At 54.2% G+C, this 21,109-nt stretch overlaps 2 protein-coding genes across 10 annotated transcripts in view; both read right to left on the bottom strand.

Annotated features, from left to right (window-relative positions):
- Window positions 1-2,889: 2,889 nt before the first annotated feature.
- On the bottom strand, window positions 2,890-9,339 carry RHO (rhodopsin). The gene is made up of 5 exons (XM_011974200.1): window positions 8,882-9,339; window positions 6,985-7,153; window positions 5,640-5,805; window positions 5,284-5,523; window positions 2,890-4,465 (listed from the first exon to the last, which is right to left on the bottom strand). Exons 1-5 carry the CDS (start codon window positions 9,240-9,242, stop codon window positions 4,355-4,357), a joined length of 1,047 nt encoding a protein of 348 aa, XP_011829590.1. The 5' UTR covers window positions 9,243-9,339; the 3' UTR covers window positions 2,890-4,354.
- An 8,638-nt stretch (window positions 9,340-17,977) lies between these two features.
- The window catches only part of LOC105535197 (intraflagellar transport protein 122 homolog), an 81,923-nt gene continuing 78,791 nt past the window's right edge, over window positions 17,978-21,109 (bottom strand). For 6 of the 9 annotated variants that reach the window (XM_011974195.1, XM_011974190.1, XM_011974197.1 and 3 more), the window contains 4 exons: window positions 20,720-20,845; window positions 19,133-19,212; window positions 18,588-18,752; window positions 17,982-18,157 (listed from right to left, as the gene is read on the bottom strand). In XM_011974195.1, the coding sequence (XP_011829585.1) occupies window positions 18,068-18,157; window positions 18,588-18,752; window positions 19,133-19,212; window positions 20,720-20,845 (461 nt within the window). In that variant the 3' untranslated portion in view covers window positions 17,982-18,067. Of the gene's footprint in view, window positions 18,158-18,587; window positions 18,753-19,132; window positions 19,213-20,719; window positions 20,846-21,109 lie in introns of all 9 variants that reach the window. The other 3 variants (XM_011974191.1, XM_011974193.1, XM_011974199.1) reach the window with 1 other exon arrangement.

Genomic DNA, 21,109 nt, shown 5'->3' with positions numbered 1-21,109 from the left:
CCCCCTCTCTGTGTTAATCTCCTTACATGTCCATTTCCTACCACACAAGGGGCTGCCTCCTTTGAACTTAGTTCATGTCTCTGGGAAGGGAATTCACATTTATTGAATGTCTACTGTGCACAGCACCCTTTATACAAATAGTCTCATTAGACCCTGTAGACAATTCTACCGAGTGGGATAATTCTCTCCTGTATAGCTGAGGGGCCTGAGTCTTGGAGCAATTCAGGGACTTGCCCAAACCAAGTACAGTGGCTCATGCCTGTAGTCACAGCACTTTGAGAGGCCAAGGCAGGAAGATCCTTTGAGGTCGGAAGTTCAAGGCCAGCCAGGGCAACATAGGGAGACTCCATCTCTACAAAAAATAAAAAATAAGTCGGGTGTGGTGTTGTGTGCCTGTGGTCCCAGTTACTTGAGAGGCTGAGACAGGAGGATTGCTTGAGACTGGGAGGTCAAGGCTACAGTGAGCTATGATGGCACCACTGTACTCTAGTCTGGGTGACAAAGCGAGACCCCATCTCAAAAAAGAAAAAAAAAAGAAAGAAAGAAAGAAAGAGAAAGAGAGAAAGAAAGAGAAAGAAAGAAAAAAGAAAGAGGAAGGAGGAAGGAAGAAGGAAGGAAGGAAAGAAGAAGGAAAGAAAAAGAAAGAAAGGAAGGAAGGAAGAAAGAGAAAGAAAGGAAGAAAGAGAAAGAAATAAAGAAAGAAAGAAAGAAAGAAAAGAAAGAAAAGAAAGAAAAGAAAAGAGGACTTGCCCTGAAGCTACATAGTTGAGAGGGGCACCCACTGTCTCCTTAGGGGGCACCTCAGGCTTTCAGGGGGGCATGTCTCCCTTGGCGTGAGAGAGCTCTGTGGCCATCTGAGTCCCCAGTGCATTCTGGCATGGGGTCAGCTTGCTCAGGTTTGATTGAATGGAGCTGCCATTGTACCTAAGAGGCTGTACCTCTTAGGTATCATTACAATGATAGAGATAGTCTCATTGTACCTAAGAAGCTGTACCTCTTAGGTTGTACCTCCTGCTGGCTGCCTGGAGATGAAGTGTGGACAAACTTACTGCAGCTTAGGGCAGCAGCTCCTTCTCTTTATGTACGCAAGTGCCACTAAGCAACTGTCAAGTCATTTGTAAATTAAGGAGGTGGAGGCTTTCCTGTCTATCAGGACAAACCAGAGAATGTTCTGGTGTTACAGTAAAATTTTCCTCTGGACATGAGGCTGGGGCAAATGTACCATTTCTCAGAAAAAGTGGACTGGGTTGGGGGTTGGGGTGGGGAACTGGGATGGGCTCCCTGCAAGTCAGGACAGCTAAGATGCCACTGTCCCACCCACTGCCACCCTGGCCCAACACAGCATCCAAAACAAAGGGTGCCAAAACCTTTGGGACCACCCATAGGAATCTTCTCCCTCATGTCCTTGAGATGAGGAGACAGGGAGGCCTGGTCCAGTCATGTGCCCAGAAAATACCAACTTAGAGTCCATTCCCTCTGGGTTGATGCAGGCTCTGCTCACCCTGCCTCCTGCTCTCCTACTTCAGGTAACAGCATCTGGGCTTTCCTTTGTGAAACCTACCTCTCCCCATTCAGCCTGCTTGGGCTGCAGGGTGAGCATGTGACCTAGGTCTGGCCAATCAGAGGATGAATCCCCATTCCAGTCATGGTGATGCAGTTAGACCTGTGTATGCCTAGTGTTCCATTACTGGAACGCTAAGCATGTGTGAGTTATTTATATCTTACTGTTCAAGGTCATTGCCAAGGTCTGATTGCAAAAATCCAAAAAATTGCAACCTCAGGCATAAATGAGCCACGTATGATCAGGTGACCTAGGCCTGGCCAATCACAGAATTAATCACCATCTCAGGCATGGTGATATGCTGTACCTGAAGCCCCGGGCTTTTTGGTCATGTGGAGCCAGCAATGTGTGCCTTTTGCTTCAGCCTAAATGAGCTGGATTTCCTATCACTTGCAACCAAAAGTATCCTGACTGATATTACCTAGTGAGTCAGAGTAAAGAGGGCCAATGATAGAGATCCCAGCGCAATGTGCCCCAGCCCCACCAAGGCACCGAGGATCTGCTATCTCATGCTCCTGCCCTCCTTCCTCACCTTGGAGGAGGGGGTGACTCTCGGGAGCTACAGCTCCATCCTGTTCCCCTTTGGGACAGGGTCTCTAGTAAGGCCAGCTCTGAACTGAGGCCCAGTATCGCCAAAGTCTCTCATCTGCTGCATGCTAGGCAGTGGGCTGGCCACTTAAAGTCCACAATCTCATCTAATCCCCTTAGGATCAGGTGTTTGTTTTTTGTTGTTGTTGTTTGTTTCGTTTTGTTTTGTTTTGTTTGGAGATGGACTCTCCCTCTGTTGCCCAGGCTGGAGTGCAGTGGCGTGATCTCGGTTCACTGCAACCTCTCCCTCCCGGGTTCAAGCGATTCTCCTGCCTCAGCCCCCTGAGTAGCTGGGATTACAGGCGCCTGCCACCATGCCCAGCAATTTTTGTATTTTTAGTAGAGATGGGGCTTCACCATATTGGTCAGGCTGGTCTCAAACCCCTGACCTCCTAATCTGCCCGCCTTGGCCTCCCAAGGTGCTGGGATTACAGGTGTGAGCCACTGTGCCCAGCCAAGGTCAGTTTTAAGATTCTCTTTTGCAGATAAGGAAGCTCAGAGAGGTGACAAAACTTGTTTGCAGTTTTATGGGTCACCTGTGACTCTATGACCCCAAAGTTGGGGTTTTTCCCATTCCCAGGGCTGCTTCCTCCACCTCTAGCCCCAGGGGACTCTGTGCTGCTTGGCTCTGCCCATTGCTCAATCCAGCCATCCCAGGGTCAGGGATCAGGTGGAAGCTGGCAGTTTCAATCTATCCTGTGGATAAAGAGTTTGAAAGCAACAAAACGTACCACCATTAATACCAACATAGGAGCTGAGCTTTCAATGGCCCAATTTGCCTTAGTCTCCAGGCAGAGCTGGGTAAAGCTAGAGCTTCTGGCTTTGCCTATATGGAGAGGCGGGAGCAGTTACTGAGGCAGCTCAATTCTGACACCTCAGAGATGTGGCCAGCTTTCTGGAGCAGACTGTCCAGAATGGAGAATCGACTAGCAGCTGCTGAAGATGGGCTTGTCTGGCAAGGGAAACTGGAAACGGGGGCCCATGAACATCCCCAGGGAAGGTGGGCCCAGTGGAATTTCCCACTCTTTGTTTCTAAGCTCTTTGAGATAAGGATGACATCAGGGACTCAGCTGTTCATTAAATGTGGGCTGGTGAGCATATCTTCTAGAGGCTCCATGCTCTAGATGCTGGGGCCCAGGTGCTAGGGCAAAAGAGCAGGTAACTTCCAGAGGCTGAGAGAAAGGCGTGTCTCTCCATAAGCCACACTGGGAAGGGGAGGCACGGGGTCTGGGGCCTCACAGTAGGGGTGATACCCCAGGCCCAATCTCACCCTCACTGAGAACTTGGCCTTCATCGCCCCACTCCCCCAATGTTTTTTTTTCAGGTGTGATGACTGCATTCTGCATTCCTGTGACTGTCCTTGTCTGCAGCCCAGCCCTAGCCCTGGTCTGGCCTTGACGCCTAGCTAATTTTTAAAAACCTGCCCCGAGGCTGGGTGAAACCCCATCATCCGAATGCCCAGTCTCAGAATGTTCACAATCAGGAGGTGATAATCATAATAATTAACTAGTTACATTAATTGATGTTATTCACAACATGAACTAGAATCTGTACAGCTCTTACCATTTACAAGGTGCTGAAACACACACATAGACACACACACACACACACACACACACCTCTTTTGGTCCTCTCAGTAGCTGCGTGTCGGCAGGACCAGGAATCTGGGATTTCCTTTTTATAGGGGAAGAAAGTGAGGCCCAGGGAGGGAAAAACAACTGCTCCTTATCATTAGCCAAGTATGAGTTGCTGCTGCTAAGCGGGTCTGAGAGGATAGATATGTTCTCCCTTCGCTTTCATTCCTCCCTTCCTGCATCCATCCAGCATTTATTAAGCACCTACTGTGTGCCCCATTCTGTGCTAGACACTTATCCCTAAGCTGGGACACTTTTCCAGAAAGCAAGAATCCTCGTGTTCCTGAAAGATGAGTTGGGAGGAGGAGGGGCACAGATCCCGCTGGCCTTGGGGAACCTGGGACTCCAGATCAGTAGGTGTTGGTGGACGTCCCTTCTCAGGCTGTCCCGGGTGAGTGAGGAGCCTCATTTTTCTCTCATTAATTATTTCTTAAAAAAAAAAAAAAATGAAGGAGCCTATGTGACTTCGTTCATTCTGCACAGGCGCTGCTCCTGGTGGGATGGCTGTGGCTGGGGGAGGGTGTGGGGGATGGGAGACGCCTACGGTCGGCCACAGCGTCCTAGGCAGGTCTTAGGCCGGGGCCACCTGGCTAGTCTCCGTCTTGGACACGGTGGCAGAGGCCTCATCGTCACCCAGCGGGTTCTTGCCGCAGCAGATGGTGGTGAGCATGCAGTTCCGGAACTGGAAGGCAAGAGGCTTGAGTCAGGGCCAGGGCTGCCCACAGTGTGCTTGGAACTGGCACGTTAGTGAGGTTTGCCCCAACCCTTTCCCTGCTTCTGCCCCTCACAGTTCCAGCGCCCCGTCCACTCAAATCTGGCTTCCTGGAGGAAACTTGCTAAGCAGACGCTCCTCACCCCTAGAGATGCCAGGGACCCAGCACGAGGGGGCTGTGTCGCCCATGACATTTCATGGTGCCCTCTGTGTGCCAAGGGTGTTCTGTAAATTATCTCCTGTAATCTGAGAGTTGGGTGTTTTGCCCTTTCTATGGATGAGGAAACCAAAGCACAGAGAGGGGAATTGACTTGCCTGGGGTCACACAGTTAGAAAATAGCAGAGCTGACTTCAGAGACTGTTTACCCTAACTTCTGAGTTCCTTGGAGAGGAACCCTTTACCCCTTTACCCCTCAGAATAAGACTTTTTAGCTCCTTATTCGGCTTTATGGAGACTGGCCCATCCATTCCCCTCTTGGGACCTTCTGACTTTGACATTGGGCTTCCAGAACTATCTGGACTAGAGCTTCTCCCACCTCAGTGAGCATCTGAGCCACCTGTGGAGAGCTTGTTGGAAATGTAGGTTCCTAGGCTCTCCCTGAGATTCAGCAGATCTGGGTGGGGCCAGGAATCTGCATTTCTCACACACTCCCCATTGAGACTGCTGACCCAAGACTGCTGCCAGTAGCCTTGATGGAGCCCCCTCCCCTGCCCTGGGACGCAGTTTGTCCTTGCCAGGCAGTGCCTGTGGTCTGGGACACTGGGGCCCTCCCACCCGCAGTAGGCACCTGCTTGTTCATCATGATATAGATGACAGGATTGTAGATGGCGGCACTCTTGGCAAAGAACGCTGGGATGGTCATGAAGATGGGACCGAAGTTGGAGCCCTGGTGGGTGAAGATGTAGAATGCCACGCTGGCATAGGGCACCCAGCAGATCAGGAAAGCGATGACCATGATGATGACCATGCGAGTGACCTCCTTCTCTGCCTTCTGTGTGGTGGCTGACTCCTGCTGCTGGGCAGCGGCCTGCAAGACAAGGGGCCCGGGTCCAGACCATGGCTCCTCCGGGGAGCAGGAGCCGCAGATACATGCTGGGGGCTGGACTGTCAGAGCCGTGAGGCTGCCCACTCCCCGGCCCGTACCTCCTTGACGGTGAAGACGAGCTGCCCGTAGCAGAAGAAGATGACAATCATGGGGATGGTGAAGTGGACCACGAACATGTAGATAACAAAGGACTCGTTGTTGACCTCTGGCTTGAGCGTGTAGTAGTCGATTCCGCACGAGCACTGCAAGCCCTCGGGGATGTATCTGAGGACGGGCAGGTAGGGAGAACCCGCCTGTGAGGGACTTGGCCAAGGCGCCTGCCGAGCGCTGGCCCTTTCTGGGGCTTCACATTCCCTTCCTGGAAAAGGGGATCATAAGCGTCTGCATGGCTGGGTGACAGGATGGAATATGGATCAGATGGGGATGCAGACGCACCTTGTGGAATCAGTGTCGCTTCACTGGTGGCTGCGGTACCAGATGATACCACCCAGCCTCTCCCGGCATGCCCAGTCCCAGCATCCACTGCCCTCTGAGCCTAGGGTTATGCCAGGCAGAGGTTGGTGAGGAGGAGGGGAGGCTCTGTATTTGAGGCAGTTTGTATAAACTGAGGTCTTCCTAGCCCCAGGGCGAGAGTATTTTCAGGTCAAAGATGGACACACAGGGTATCTAAGGGATCTTTGTGCAGCTTCTGGAAACAAGAGGTTTCCAGGGCACGTTGTTAGGATGTGACAGTGGTTCCTGATATTGGTGACAGTTGACTGGCCTCAGGAAACCCAGAGCGTCCAGAGGCTGTGCTTCCGGAGGATGGAACCAGATTGGAGAAGATGGGGAAAACGTCCAGGGGGTGGACTCAAATTCAGCAAGGGGTAAGAAATGGACCCTAGCAAGACTGAGGAGGAAAAGTAAGTGAGAGAGGGAATTTTCTGGAGACAGAGGGACATGAGGCCTCAGGGGACCAGAGTCACCGGTCCTATTGTCCAAACCACTGTCCCCACTGTGTCTCATCTCAGCCCCATTTGGAGACAATCGCCTAGAGGCTGAATGGGACCCAGTTCCCAGGGGCCACAATATGGCCACCGGCACTAGGAAGGTGTGGCCTCCCCTGCTGCTGAGGCCCAAGGTTAGAGGGGGCTGCCCCCAGGGTACTAGACCAAAGAGGATTGGAATTTGCGCCTGGCTTAGTTGAGGATTAGGGGCACAGCCAAGGTGAAGGGTTGGGATGTCTTGGATTCTCTTTTACATAGAGCTCAGGAGATGGGACCAGTGCTTTTAGCAACATTAGAGTCTATTTCTTCTGCCCTACACCCCTACCCTGGGTGGGCATTTGGGCCAGGAGACATACAAGGCCAGTGCCTGGAACCAGACACTACTGGGTTTGAGTCCTGACTGGAGGACCCTACAAAGAGCCCCTGGAGCCTCTTCCCTTCTGCTCAATGCCGTTACCTGGACCAGCCGAAGAGGGGGGGTGCGGCGCAGGCCAGCGCCATGACCCAGGTGAAGGCAACGCCCATGATGGCATGGTTCTCCCCGAAGCGGAAGTTGCTCATGGGCTTACACACCACCACGTACCGTTCGATGGCCAGGACCACCAAGGACCACAGGGCGATTTCACCTGCAAGGCAGTCAGCAGGCTGTCAGCAGACCCCACTGCCTGTCTAAGGAGGGTGCACTCCCCCTAGATAGGGAGAGGGTAGCTAGGAAGGCAACCAGGAGTGGGAGAGGGACTTGAGGAGGCCTTGGGAAAGGAGAGAGCTTGGCACTGGGAGGAGCGGGAAGGGGCGGAGGGACCACATGCTGAGGAGAGCTGGGCAAAGAAGCTCCAGGGAATGGGGGAAGTTATTTGCTTAGTGCGCTGGGTCCATGAGGGACACGAATCAGATCAGGGGGTCACGATTGGACTGAGAACCCGGTAGGGAGTTGTGGGTTTTTTTGTTTGTTTTTAACAGAAGAATGCATCCTAATGTGGGGCAGAGTTTTTGTTGGGCAGGAATGCAGAGGTGGCGGAAACCCAGAATTGGCAGTCCTTCCTCCCTCTCTCTTCTCGGGAGATGAAACAACATGGGCAAGTGTGGCCCTCTCCTAGGAGCCATGAAGCAATGGGCAATGCTTTGCCCAGAGGAAGAAGAAGGAAATGATGAAATTGAGACATCTGCCCTGCTCACCACCCCATGAAGTTCCACAGGGAGAGTGGCCATATAGTTAATCAGCCAAACTGGGACATTTCTAACAGTGAAAGGGACAATAATTGTAAACTGGGACTGACCCTGCAGAGAACAACCATCCGTATGTGGCACACCACCTTCTGGCCAGAACTGGGTGATCTGTGATTATTGAATGTAACAAATACCCAACAATGCCAGAGATTCCCTGAGAATGGGACCGAGGAGGCAACCTGGACATGGGGGAGAGAGGGCAAGGCTGGCAGGGTGACGCTTGTGACTGGTGGTAAGCTCTCCTCGTCACCCAGCTTTGCAATGGCTGCCACTAACATCTCCTCCATCTCAGCGGAGATATTCCTGGATCACAGCCAGGAGACCTAGGCTGTTGTTGCTGCCTGGCCACATCCCTAAATAAGTCTATTCCCTTCTCCCTGCCTCAGTTTTCCCCTCTGTTAAGTGGGATCTGTTATCCCTGCAGCACCCCCATCTGTTTTCCTGTTAAATGCAAGACATTATTCTAAAGCAAAAAGCAGCTGCTTCAGAAGGGCTGCATGCAGTTCTCAACACCAGGAGCCTTGGAGCGCGGCACGGAGGCTAGAGGGGCACCCAGGGACGGGGGGCTGGTAGGGGAGGCAGAGGATGCCAAAGGGGACCAAGCCCATTACCCAGCACAGGGAAGACTCAATGACTGGAGAATGGAGAATCCACTTCCTACCCTGGGCTTGGGCCCCCAGAGAGGAGGGGTCTGGCTTGCCCAGCTCTCTCCTCAGTGCCCAGCCTGGGTCTGACCTGTTTTCCAAGGGAAACAGAGGCTTGGTGTTGCGAACACGGCCCAAGATGGATGCGGGCTTCAAACTCAACTCTGCCCCCATCCCATTGTGACCCCCAGCAGGGCACTTGACTTCTTTGAGCCTCAGCTCAGTTTTCTTGCTGTGAAATTAGATAAGCGCATGTTGCTCCAGGTAAGATCAAGGTAGCGTTCAGTGCCAGCCCTGCACAAACAGCAGCCCGGCTATCACCATGTATGGTGTTTGTTGACTGAATATATGAGGGCCTTGGGTAACGCTGACAGGAGAGGAGAAGGGAGAAGGCCTTTCAGCCACTACCGCCAAGCCCGGGACTGTCCCAGACTCCTCCATGCTCCCGGGCTCCTGCACGCCCCACCCACACCCGGCTCATACCGCCCAGGGTGGCAAAGAAGCCCTCCGCATTGCATCCTGTGGGCCCGAAGACGAAGTATCCATGCAGAGAGGTGTAGAGGGTGCTGGTGAAGCCACCGAAGACCATGAAGAGGTCGGCCACGGCTAGGTTGAGCAGGATGTAGTTGAGAGGCGTGCGTAGCTTCTTGTGCTGGACGGTGACGTAGAGCGTGAGGAAGTTGATGGGGAAGCCCAGCACGATCAGCAGGAACATGTAGGCGGCCAGCATGGAGAACTGCCATGGCTCGGCCAGGTAGTACTGCGGGTACTCGAAGGGGCTGCGCACCACGCCCGTCGCGTTGGAGAAGGGCACATAGAAGTTAGGGCCTTCCGTGCCATTCATGGCTGTGGCCCTTGTGGCTGCCCCGCGTCTGTTCCCACCCAAGAATGCTGCGAAGGCCTGAGCTCAGCCACTCAGGGCTCCGGCTGGATGACTCTGGGCTCTCACCCCCCTAGACCCTTATAAAGTGACCTCCCCCTCCTAAGCTCCTGGCTGAATCAGCATCTGGGAGATTGGGGGTGTTCATAATCATATTAATCCCGCTGCAGAAACTGAGGGCCTAATTGGCTTCCAAGAGGGGCCAAGGTGACACCAGGAGGAAGCCTGAGGTCAGGGAGGAGAGGTACTCAGGACCCTGGGAAAGGGAGAAGGCTCCTAACTTCTACATGGCTTGTCTGTCCCAAGGTCCCAGCTCAGTCTGGTGGCCTTGGTCTGAAATAGGGACCGTGGGTGTCTGTGCCATTTCCCTTGGCTTAGTACGAGCTGACTTCAGATCTTCGTCTGGACTGGACAGTGAGCTTCTGGACAGCTAGAGACTTTCTAGTTTATTCTCCCAGTCTCTCATCTCGTCACACAGCCCCTTACCTGTTCGTTCCCCTGCAAGTTACTTCTGGGCTCGTCCAGTCCCCACACTCCTCTGACAGGAGGAGCTCCATGAGGGCAGGGGCTGCATCCTGCAGCTTCTATTTCCAGTGCCAGACACATGGCCTGGGGCCCAGGAGCCCAATCATTGTTGCATGGAATTGGAATTCACTCTCTTGTTCGTTCATTAAACATTTATTTGCGGGCCCCTGGGAATACAAAGATGGAAAGAAATAGCCCTGCCCAGAGGAGCTCAGGGGCTGAGGAGGACTCAGATATGGGAAGAAGCAGATTCCGCCCAAGGTGTCTGTGAGGTGGAGATGGGGCCTGACTGCCTGGGGGATGCAGTCCAGGAGGCCACGTTTGGGCTTTTGAGAGAAGGAGCAGTTTGCCAGGTGGCTGGGTGGGGAAGACCTGAGCTGGGGGCAGTTGTGATGGGTCTTGAACCCCAGGGAGCCTGGCTTTATCCAGAGGGAAGTGGGCAGTGGCTTGGGCAGATCACTGGGGTAGAAAGGTGACTCGGATGCCCCAAAGATGAAGTGGAGGGAGGGAGGATGGAGGGGGTTACCAGAGCAGGGGAGGGACAGAGCCCCTCAGGGGACTCCAGTCTGAAAGGGAGGCCAGCCCTGGAGGCAGCAGACAGGGCACTGTTGGGGGAGGTCTGGTCAGCCACGAGGGCCTCAAATGCCATGTGCCAGGTGGCCCCATGAGGGCCGATTCCAGAACAGCAGGATGTACTGTGAGAAAGAAAGTAGTCAAGAGCCTTGGGGGCAGATGGCTGGGGGCAAATGGAGGCCAACACTGGCAGGTCCCCCTCTCCCCGCTGTCCAAGGAACACGATGACACCTCCTAAGAATGAAGCGGGGTGTCCAGGGTGGCCTGTGCAGGTGCTGACAGTGCCCGAAGTGTGGCCGCTCAGGGACCACCATCCAGCCAACATGTGTATTGAGCACCTACTGTGGCCCAGACAAGGTGCTTTGTCCTGGGGGACACACAGAGGACATGAAAGAGCAAGCTCCTGCCCACAAGAAGCCAATGTTTCTGTGGGGTGAGGGGGCACAGGGACCACAAACGAATAGGGGAGCGAAAAACAGTAGGGACAGTTCATTCGCAGCCACTCCCAACACAGGAGGCTTCTCTGAGAAGCTGGAGCTTAAGCCGAGAATGGAACAACAGGAGGAAGCTTCAGGGGAAGGACATTCAGGCAGAAGGACCCCAGGGAATGCAGAGCCCTGAGGCCAGGGAAACATCCCTTAATCTCTGTCATACCCAGTCTCTCCCACCCAGGATTCCCAGATCTGTCTGCTCAGAAGAGTGCCCCCTTCCCTGTAGCCCACTTGGGCTCCAGCCCCCTGCCTGGCCTGGGTGGTGTTGGGTGTAACAGGGTTTGGCATACGTGGCAGGACTAAGGCAGGGCGGGTGGGATGGGGCCTCTCGTAGTTTAAGGCGCTTGGCCTGGTGATTATGCCCAACGCTAATGAGGTTAAGGTGGGGGGTTTGATTCTGACGTGGACCCTTATGGCCAGAAGGAGGGTGTCCTGGATGCCTTGGGTCAAGGCTGACCCACACCCAGCCCCTCCCTGGCTGGGCTGAGCCCCCACCCAACACAGCTTAGCAGTACCTCAGCACCTTGCTTGTTGCCTAGTGCTTCTGGCAGCACGGAAGCTTTTTATTTGTGTTTCGTGCTTGTCTCCCTGCCTGTAATGTGAGTCCACAAGGGCGGGCCTAGGTCTATCTTGCTCACAACAGGGTTCCCAGAGCCCAGCATGGTGCTTGGCCTGTGGTAGAAAGAGGTGGGATCATGTCTGTTTTGTTCATTGATGTGTCTCCAGGGCCTGGCACCTCGAAGGTGCTCCTGAATATTTGTTGAATGAATGAGTAGGGGAATGAATGAATGAAGTCCCCCTAGATGATCTCAGTACTTCCCCTCTCTGTCTCAGGTTCCTTCTTTGTGGGTTTCACAATTGCAACCTCATGGAACCCTGGTAATGGGGAACTAACAGCCATCACTGAGGTGACAGTGCTCTTTATTCTGTAAAGCTTGACAAAGAAAAAATTTTTTTGAGACAAGGTCTCTGTCACCTAGGCTGGAGTGCAGTGTCACAATCATAGCTCACTGCAGCCTCTGCCTCCTGGGCTCAAGCGATTCTCTCACCTCAGCTTCCTGAGTAGCTGGGACCACAAGTGCACACCACTAATTTTTGTATTTTTTGTAGGGGTGGAGTCTTGCTATGTTGCCCAGACTAGTCTTGAACTCCTGGCTCAAGCAATCCACTCTCCTTGGCCTCCCAAAGTGCCAGGATTATAGGCATGAATCACCGTGTCCGGCCCAAGAAATATTTTTTAAACAAAAAATGCTCTTTGTTCAGGACAACAGACTCATAGTGAGCTGGAAGGGTCATTCGAAGTCGCCTACTCTGACCATCTCTGCTACATCCATTTTGCAGATGAAAAGACTGAGGACTAGCTCTGCAGAGTAGATCAGGTCCCGTTACAAATCAGTGGCAGCCTGCGTTATAACCTACATAGTCAACTGGGCTCCATGGGTATCAGCTTCCCAAACCGGGCTATGCCTCCCTCCCCTCATCAAAGACAGCTCTCAGGAAGGACCAGCCAGCCATTCACACCATGGTATAAATGACTAAAGAAAGGTTTAGCTAGGGTAATGGAAAGGCCCTAGACTGAGTCACACAGGCCTGGGGCGGGGCAGCGGAAGCCTCTAGGAGAGGAGGCTGGATTCTAGCTGGTCTTTGAGTCACCACGGTAGTACTGCTTCCTTCCCCACTCTGGGCCTCAGTTTGCTGGGACAAGGAAACCTCAGTGTGTGGCGCGTGCACATCCACCTATACAGTAAACCTCACCTGCTTTCCCCATGAGAGCCTGGTTCGTGAATCTTTAGACCCTACAGCCTTGGTTTCACTGTTCTTCCTCATTGGGCAAGGCTCTTTTCCATCCACCCTTACATCTGGACTAAGGCTACACAGCCTGGGTGCAGCCAGCTCCTCTGCCCTCCCGAGAATGTGCTTCGGTTCTCCACTCTGTAAAATGGGAATGATAATAGTGCCTACCTAATAGGATTATTGGGAGTGCTTGTAAGTGATCAATATGTTTGTTGATGACAGTATTTTTTTGTTTTTGAGACGGAGTCTCGCTCTGTCGCCCAGGCTGGAGTGCAGTGGCCGGATCTCAGCTCACTGCAAGCTCTGCCTCCCGGGTTTATGCCATTCTCCTGTCTCAGCCTCCCGAGTAGCTGGGACTACAGGCGCCCGCCACCTCGCCCGGCTAGTTTTTTTTTGGTATTTTTTAGTAGAGACGGGGTTTCACTGTGTTAGCCAGGATGGTCTCGATCTCCTGACCTCGTGATCCGCCCGTCTCGGCCTCCCAAAGTGCTGGGACTACAGGCTTGAGCCACCACGCCCGGCCTGATGACAGTATTAATCTCTTCCTAAGTCTCCTTCAGGTCTCTGCTCACACTCATGTCCTTGGGGCGACCACCCCTGACCATCCTACACACCAGGCACCCCCACCAGGTTTAGTCGTTGTTTTGAGACAGGGTCTTGCTCTGTCACCCAAGCTGGAGTGCAATGGTGCGATCTTGGTTCACTGCAACCTCCTCCTCCTGGATTCAAGCAATTCTCCTGCCTTAGCCTCCCAAGTAGCCAGGACTACAGGTACGTGGTGCCTCACCTGGCTAATTTTTATATTTTTAGTAGACGGGATTTTGCCAGGTTAGGCAGGCTGGTCTCTAACTCCTGATCTCAAGTGATCCATCTGCCTCGGCCTCCCAAAGTGCTGGGGTTACAGGCATGAGCCACCACACTTGGCCTATTGTTTTTTGAGACAGGGTATCGCTCTGTCACTCAGGTTGGAGTGCAGTGGCACGATCATGGCTCACTGCAGCCTCAACCTCCTGGGCTCCAGCGATCCACCATCTCAATCCCTGAGTAGCTGGGACCATTGGTGTGTGCCACCATGCCTGACTAATTTATTTTCATTTTTGTAGAGATGGGATCTCCCTATATTGTCCAAGCTGGTCTCTAATTCCCAGGCTCAAGTGATCCTCCTGCCTTGGGAGCCACTTGGGAGGCTGTAATCTCAGCCTCCCAAAGTGCTGAGATTACAGGTGTGAGTGACCACACCCAGCCATGTTCAGTTTTTAAACAGTCATCACCATCAGCAACTATCTCATTCATCTTCTTAAAGCAATTTTTAAATGTTTTTTAGAGATGAGTCTTGCTCTGTTGCCCAGGCTGGAGTGCAGTGGTGCAATCATAGCTTATTGCAGCCTTGAATTCCTGTCCTAGGCTCAAGTGATCCTCCTCAGCCTTCCGAGTAACTGGGTCTACAGGCATGCCACCACACCTGGCCTCATTTGTCTTCTTATTGACCGACTTCCCATCTCTTTCTAGAATGCAGGACCAGCCTGGCCTGTTCATCGTTGCTTCTGAGCTCACAACCAACAGGAGGTGTTCAATAAACATTTGTTGAATGAATGAACAACTCCTCCTGCCCTCTGTGAGGAGGATCTAACTCCCCACTGACCACTGAGGAATCTGGGGCACGCAGGGTCAAAGTTCCTCTGCAGAGCTGGGATTTGAACACAGGGCTGGCCAGCACCCACACTTTGTGTCGGGCAGTCCAGAGAAACCCATGGTGTGGGTGTTGGCCAAGCTGGTGTGTGTAGGGCTTCCTGAGCCAAGATGTCTGGATGCAGCCATCTTGGGGCACCCGAGTCCCAGCCCTCAGGAGCCCAGCTTTGCCTCTGCCTCGGAGGATTAGGGGCTTAGCTTGCAAGGCACAACTCGCTCTTCAGCCTCTGCAAGAGAGGAGCTGCTGTGAGAAGAGCCGCTAGGTCCTCCTCCTCCTCCTCCTCCTCCACCTCCTCCTCTTCCTTGGCTTTCTTTCTCCTGGTTCCCTACATGGCTCAGCCCCACCTGGCTGCATCACCAAGGCTACGTGAGGCCTTCAACGGCACTGAGAGCATCAAGGGGGAATAAGGGAGGGGGAAAGACCAGCTCTCATTCCCTCCTTCCTCTTTCTTTTTTCTACTCTAGCATTTGCCAAACTCCTTATATGCACCAGGCTCTAGGGATGCTGAGGCAGATCCCAAACAGTTCCTGCTTTCAAGGGGCTCCCAGTCTCAGGGGGCACTGACGGGAAACTAAGCGTGAGAGATGAGAGTTTTCTCCAAGTCCCAGTACTGTGGGAGCCCAGAGGAGCAAAAGGTGGACCAGGAGGGTCAAAAGAGCCTCAAAAGAGTCTCCCAAGCAGGGCAGACAGGGAGGGCCAGCTGGGCGTGGAGGTGCTGGGCCCCCCAGGGTGGCGTGGTGGGGACAGAGGGCAGGCCTAGGGGTCTGGGTGTTGGCTGAATGGCATGGGCAGCTGCTGCAGGTGGCAAGCAGGGAGGGCCATGATGAGGTCCAGTGTTCTATACTAGGCCAGTGTTCTAGATCTGTAGGGGGAGAATCAGGGAGGGCCAGGGTAAGCACCCTGCCCAGTGGTGGCCTCTGCTGTGGGCACACAGACTCCGAGCCAGAGAAGAGACAGAGCAACCTTGGAGGAGGGGCCTCTGCCCACCTGTGCGATAGCCACCAGGGTCTCCTGGCCTCACAGCCTTGCTGGGAAAAGAGGGGAAACCAAGGCCTGGGGACCTCCAGCTGCCTGAGGTGCATCTACAGTCAGGTCCACCTGAGGCTGCCCAGTCCACCTCTCCCTTACTTCCTCATTCCAAGAACATGGGCACAATGTTGAGCACTTGGAGATGAGAGATTGGGACCAGTCCCAGCCAGATGGGGTCTCCCTATATTGTCTGAGCTGGTCTCTAACTCCTGGCTCAAGTGATCCTCCTGCCTTGGCCTCCCAAAGTGCTGAGATTACAGGTGTGAGTGACCACACCCACCCATGTTCAGTTTTTACACAGTCATTACCATCAATGATTATCTCATTTGTCTTCTTAAAACAATTTTTAAATGTTTAGAGATGAATGTTGCTCTGTTGCCCAGGCTGGAGTGCAGTGGTGCAATGACAGCTTACTGCAGCCTTGAATTCCTGTCCTTGGCTCAATTGATCCTTCCACCTCAGCCTCCCGAGTAGTTGGGACTACAGGCTACAGGCCAGAATCACTGCTCCACTGTGCAGCCTCCAGCAGCCGCTCCTGTCTGGCCTCAGTGTCCTCTTAGTTCAATGGGCATCGCCAGGTCCCTGTGGTGCCTTTCTTGTCACAGGCACTTGAGGGGTCAACAGGATCATCAGCGCTGTTCACAGACGCAGACTGAGGCTGGAACCTCGGAGTCAGAGCTGGAGGGGGCCCTTTTGTGCAGATGGGGAAACAGCCTTGGAGAAAAGACTGGACTTGGTTCAGACCCAGATCAGGTTGAGAGAGAAAAGCAGCCAGACACAGGGCTTATGCACAAAGGTTGCACTCAGGTGCAACCAAATATGCCTTGGCTTAATGCATATTTGCTGAATGAAAAATAACATGACTGAGGCTCAGTGTCATCACCTGCGTAATAGGCAGCCTTGGATGATGCACGGAAAGTGCATCTGACTGAATAGGGGTCCCACTCAGGCCTCTGGAGCTGAGCTTCCCGGGGCAGCAGAACCTGGCAGAGCACACTCATTTTTGTGTTCTTCGGCTGAGGGGATGCATGCTAGAGTCTCGGCTGGAACCCTCCCCTGCCTCCAGCCAGGGACCATCTGATCTGTCACTGTGATTGACTGCTGGGTATCTGGAGCTGTTTTCTCCCTCGCCTCTTTTTCCCAGCCATATGCAAATGATTTCAGTTCAAGTCATGCGCTAATGGAAATCCTAACACACTAATAAATGTTTAGTGGGAGAGCGCATGCATGATGGTAAGTAATTAGACACTCGATGGAGGAGTTCTGTTGGCACAACTGTCTGGCTCCCTTCCTTTCTTTTCCTCCATCATCTCCAGAGAGATGTGGAGGGAGGCAGGGAGGAGGGGCGGTCTAGGGCGGGGCAGGGGCTCTGGGATGGGGCTCTATCTCCGACACTTCCCACTGGGGGCCTCTGCAGCCACTCTCCTTGGGGCCTCAGTGTCTGCGTCCCTGCAATGGGCACATTTGCCCTGCCCTGCCCCCTGCACAGGTGGGTTGTAAGGAATCAATACTGCAGCACAAGGGGAGGGTGCGTTTCAGCATGGCATGGCAGCCCATACCCTTTCTCCTGCCTGTGTCCGGCTGCTCTTGGGCTTTTCATGAAGTGCTGCATTGCCACCTCTGGCAGGTGGAGTGGGGGTGATAGGGGCAGGGCCTCGGGGCTGGACAAATTGTGGGCCGCCCCTCCCAGGGCTGGAGGCACCCCCGGGCCCTGGCAACCCCCTTCCCAGCCCCACTGGAAATCATAACCCTTCCTTCACAGGGCTGCTGAGAGGCTTGAGACAGCATGGAATGTGGCTGGTGCCAAAAACGTCCCCAATACATGTGAGTTCTCCTCAGCTTCTGCGTGCTGTTCCTTCCACACCCTCAAGCTGTTGGACTGGACACCAGTGATGCCTGAGGGAAGGGACCCTGGCAGCATGGAATCTCAAACGGAAGCCCCCTGCTTCAGGAGCTGTTCCAAATGGAAGAGTCTCCACTGGGCTGGAGCTGCTCTGTGGGGCTGGGGAAGGTGGATGGAAGAGGGCAGCTCCACGGCCTGGACAGGAGCCTTGACTGGGCTACCAAACAGAAGGCTTTTTAAAAAAACTCCTGCCATCTTCTATGGACCCAGGTATTCTTTCTTGTCAAGATGGATCCCCATTAAATCAAAATAAATAAACAAAAAAAAAATCCCTGTTCCCCTACCCCTTTCCGTATTGCCATTTTGATTAAATGTTAAGAGCACACAAATGTAATGTTCCTTTCAAATTAGAAACAGGTACACTTTTGCATATGGAAATTAAGTTGCAGACAATAAGAAGATTTGCTAAAATGTAGACGGTGATGAAAATAAGGAGTCCTTTTGTTATTATTGAGGCAATCTGTTGGCAAAATGTACATGCTAACGGTCTGACAGATCGGCGGACTCCAGCAGGCTGCCACGAACAACTCAGAGCCGTTCTGAAAGTAACAGATTTTTTTCCTTAGAAAATATATGTACATTCTCTTCCTCATCTCCTGGTGCTATTTACAAGGCATGAAATGCCATAAATAGGAATTCTGTGGTTACACAAGGCCCCCCCCCAAGAAAACACAAACTTCATCTGGGCAAGAAACACATTCTGACAGTTTAACTCTTTATTCTCCTTCACAGCCCAGCAGACCTCAAGGCGGGCAGAGGGTGCAGGCCATCCCCAGGATGCTGGTCATGGGCCAGGATCGTCCTTGCACCTGCGGCAGTAGGGGCAGCAGCCATGCTGAAGCACCAGCAACTCATAGTCCTCAGAGTGGAACATCTGAGGGAAGACAGCCATAAGCCCAGGCTGAAGCCCTAGTGCTTATCAGCCCTACGCCTGGGGCCGGGACACACTGCCTCTCAAGGGGAGGGGGCTTGGCAGTGGTCAGGGCCGGACACAGACCTGCAGCACCTTTGTTTGAGGGCTGGAAGGGAAGATGGGAGGGGGCTGTGGGGTTCCTTGTTTTCTGAGTGAAGGTCAAAAGCACATCACACTTGCTGGTCCTCCTGATTTGGGGAGGGTGTGGACAGCGCAGGGTCTGGTGAAGCACATGGAATGCAAGTAGGGGCAGAGGACAGCCAAGCCTCTGTCCCAACTTGGAGCCATGGATGTGCCCCTCCTCCAAGGGGCCAGACCTTCCAGAGGGACATTTGGGCAAGGGAAAAGTGGCCAAGAGAAGCACACGTGAGCTGCTGGGGTGGCCACCTACCTGGAAGCAGGAGGGGCACATGGTAATGGAGGCATCAGGTAGTAGTGAGCGGAAGTATTGCCATCTCAGGGGCGGGGGCCAGCGCTTGATGAGGACATCCCGGCGGCTCATGGAGCGCAGCACTAGCCGGCTTACCACTACTGGCACGAATTCTGAGCCACCTTGCTGCAGGGTGGGCGGGAAGGAGGCACAGTGTCCTCACTCAGCCACAGTGACACATCTGTGTGGATTATGATCCTGGAATCTTTGGCAGTGGCGAGAGAGGACCTGCTTCCTAAACCCGGTGACCCCGACAGTGACAAGCTCCTCCCACCAGAGCTGAAGCTGCCTCCCTGTCCACAGACCTGTGCCCTTGGCCATGGTCCTTTGGGGGCAGCCATGGCTCCCATGCCCCACAGGAAAGGGTCCTGCCCCTCCCTCGTGCCACCACATCTGGAAGTTCTGGCCAATCCTCCTCCGCTACTGTGCTAGCTGAGGGTCCCCATGTGCACAGGAGAAGGGATAGAGGATGCCCTCCTTCAGGTCACCCAGAGAGGCACCCTCACCTCAAAGCTCAGCTTAGCTGTGAATGGGTCCTCATCTCCCATGGAGTCCTTGGTCTCCACTAGCCGCAGAATCTGGGAGCCTGGAGGGGTCTAGTCAAGGATGGAATCAGAAGCAGAGATGGAGACAGACCTTAGCCTCCACCCTACACCTGTGTGAAGACTCAAGAGCAGCCAGGCCAACGGAACAGTTTTCCAGGTGGAGGAACAGAGGGGGCTTAGGCCAAGAAGGTGGAGAGAAGGGACTCTGCTGGCTCTGCTGCCCTCACCCATTCCCCTTGCAGGCCACACACACCATGGCTCCCAGGGCCAGTGGGAAGCACATGAGGGCCCTGTGAGCTGCTGTGGATGGGCACGGAGGGGATAGGCCCAGGGATCCTGGAGAAACATTCCGTGGCTGCTGGGGGTCTGTGGGCACTTGTGATGGAGCAGACAGGGGTGAGAGCCCCTACTGACCCCAGGGCGGGTCAGACTCACGTGGAGGTCCCCGGAAACCGCCCCTCACCCACAGTGGTGGAGCTGGTGACAGAGGCCAGCAGGGGTCCTGCAGAGAGGCCCAGGACATGAAGACTGCTGGTGTCAAGTTGGAGTGGGCACAGCACCCACCTGCCAGCACCATAGCATGCATCATCTGTGGCACCTGAGGGAGCCTGGGTAGCACAGATGGGTCCGTGTTTCCTTCAGCAAGCAGCTCTCTGAGCTTCCCTCCTCCTAGTGTGGCCCCTGGGGGTGGCAGCACCTGGGAGCCGCAGGAAAGGCAGGCTCACAGCCCCCAGACCTGCAGACTCGGCCAGTGCAAGGACGCGAGGCCCCAGGCCATGCGTGTGCTGTTCCCTGCCAGAAGCCCCTCCCATGTCCAGTCTGCAAGTGTGGCCTGGCCTGGACAACTGCCCTGGTGCATCCTCCTGGCCAAAGGGGCAGGCTGAGCTGTGCCCCGGGGCTTTCACTGCCATGGCTGAGAGGAAAGCTGGCTGTTTCTGGGGGGTATGAGGCTGAGGGGATATGGGGCTGGCACTGCTCCTGACATCTCTGTGCTATGGGGGCACCGCGGTGCTGCCAAAGAATGAAGCTCCCCAGAGGACAGTGCGGCCAAGAGAGGCAGAGCCAGCCTGTGACAGACCAGACTAAGCGCTGGGCTAGGGAGCTTCCTCTCCTGCTCAGGGCTTCCTTGTACACCCTTCGCTTGTTCGGCCTGTCTGACAGTTTTGGACTCTGTCACTTGCATGCAAAAGTGACCTGAGGGGAAGAGCTGGGGGCCAACACCAACATCATGTCCCATGTTGGCTATGTAGGAGTTATGCACAGACAGAGGCACAGCCAGTGCCTTTTAGGGGGCAAGGGAGGGTGGGAGACCCACATGGGAACACCAAGGTGCCACTTGCCACTTCTGGGTCTTCAGGTCCTGGCCAGCTCTCTGCCCATCTCTGGTCCCTGTCTCTGTCCCATGTGGGCCTCTGCAATCTCTCTGGGGACACACAGCCAGGCTCAGCATAGCCTGCCATCCCCTGGGACTGGGCTCGCCTGCATCCCGCCTGGCCCCAGACCCCTCACACAGCTGCATACACAGGCTCTGGCCAAGGGCATGGATACTGCTGTTTGCAATCTCTTGCTGTCTGTTGTCCTGCTTGGGTCTTGGCACCTCCAGGTCGATGAGGGAGATGGCTTCTTCATCAGTGATCCCTTCCTCCAGGTAGAACTCAACCAGGTGTAGCACGTCTGGAGGGCATAGAGAAAGGGCTGAGGGGGCTGAGGGCTTTGCAAGGGACTTGCCGCCAGGCAGGTGGGGTGACCACAGAGTTCCTTCTCAACCCACTGGCAGCTTCACCAAAAGCAAGAAGAGGCAGCAGGGGCAGTCTGTGTGTGTGTGCAGGGGCAGTCTGTGTGTGTGTATGCAGGGGCAGTCTGTGTGTGTGCAGGGGCAGTCTGTGTGTGTGTGCAGGGGCAGTCTGTGTGTGTGTGCAGGGGCAGTCTGTGTGTGTG

The sequence above is a fragment of the Mandrillus leucophaeus genome, unplaced genomic scaffold, assembly GCF_000951045.1.
Source record: "Mandrillus leucophaeus isolate KB7577 unplaced genomic scaffold, Mleu.le_1.0 Scaffold1428, whole genome shotgun sequence".
Lineage (NCBI taxonomy): Eukaryota > Metazoa > Chordata > Mammalia > Primates > Cercopithecidae > Mandrillus > Mandrillus leucophaeus.
This window is presented reverse-complemented; position numbering and strand designations above follow the sequence as displayed.

Coding starts and splice junctions, on each gene's coding strand:
- RHO (XM_011974200.1), bottom strand. CDS start 9,242: ATGAATGGCACGGAAGGCCCTAACTTCTATGTGCCCTTCTCCAACGCG. Junction 5,806..6,984: donor CCCCTCTTCGGCTGGTCCAG/GTAACGGCATTG, acceptor GCCCGTCCTCAG/ATACATCCCCGAGGGCTTGC. Junction 5,524..5,639: donor TCGTCTTCACCGTCAAGGAG/GTACGGGCCGGG, acceptor CTTGTCTTGCAG/GCCGCTGCCCAGCAGCAGGA.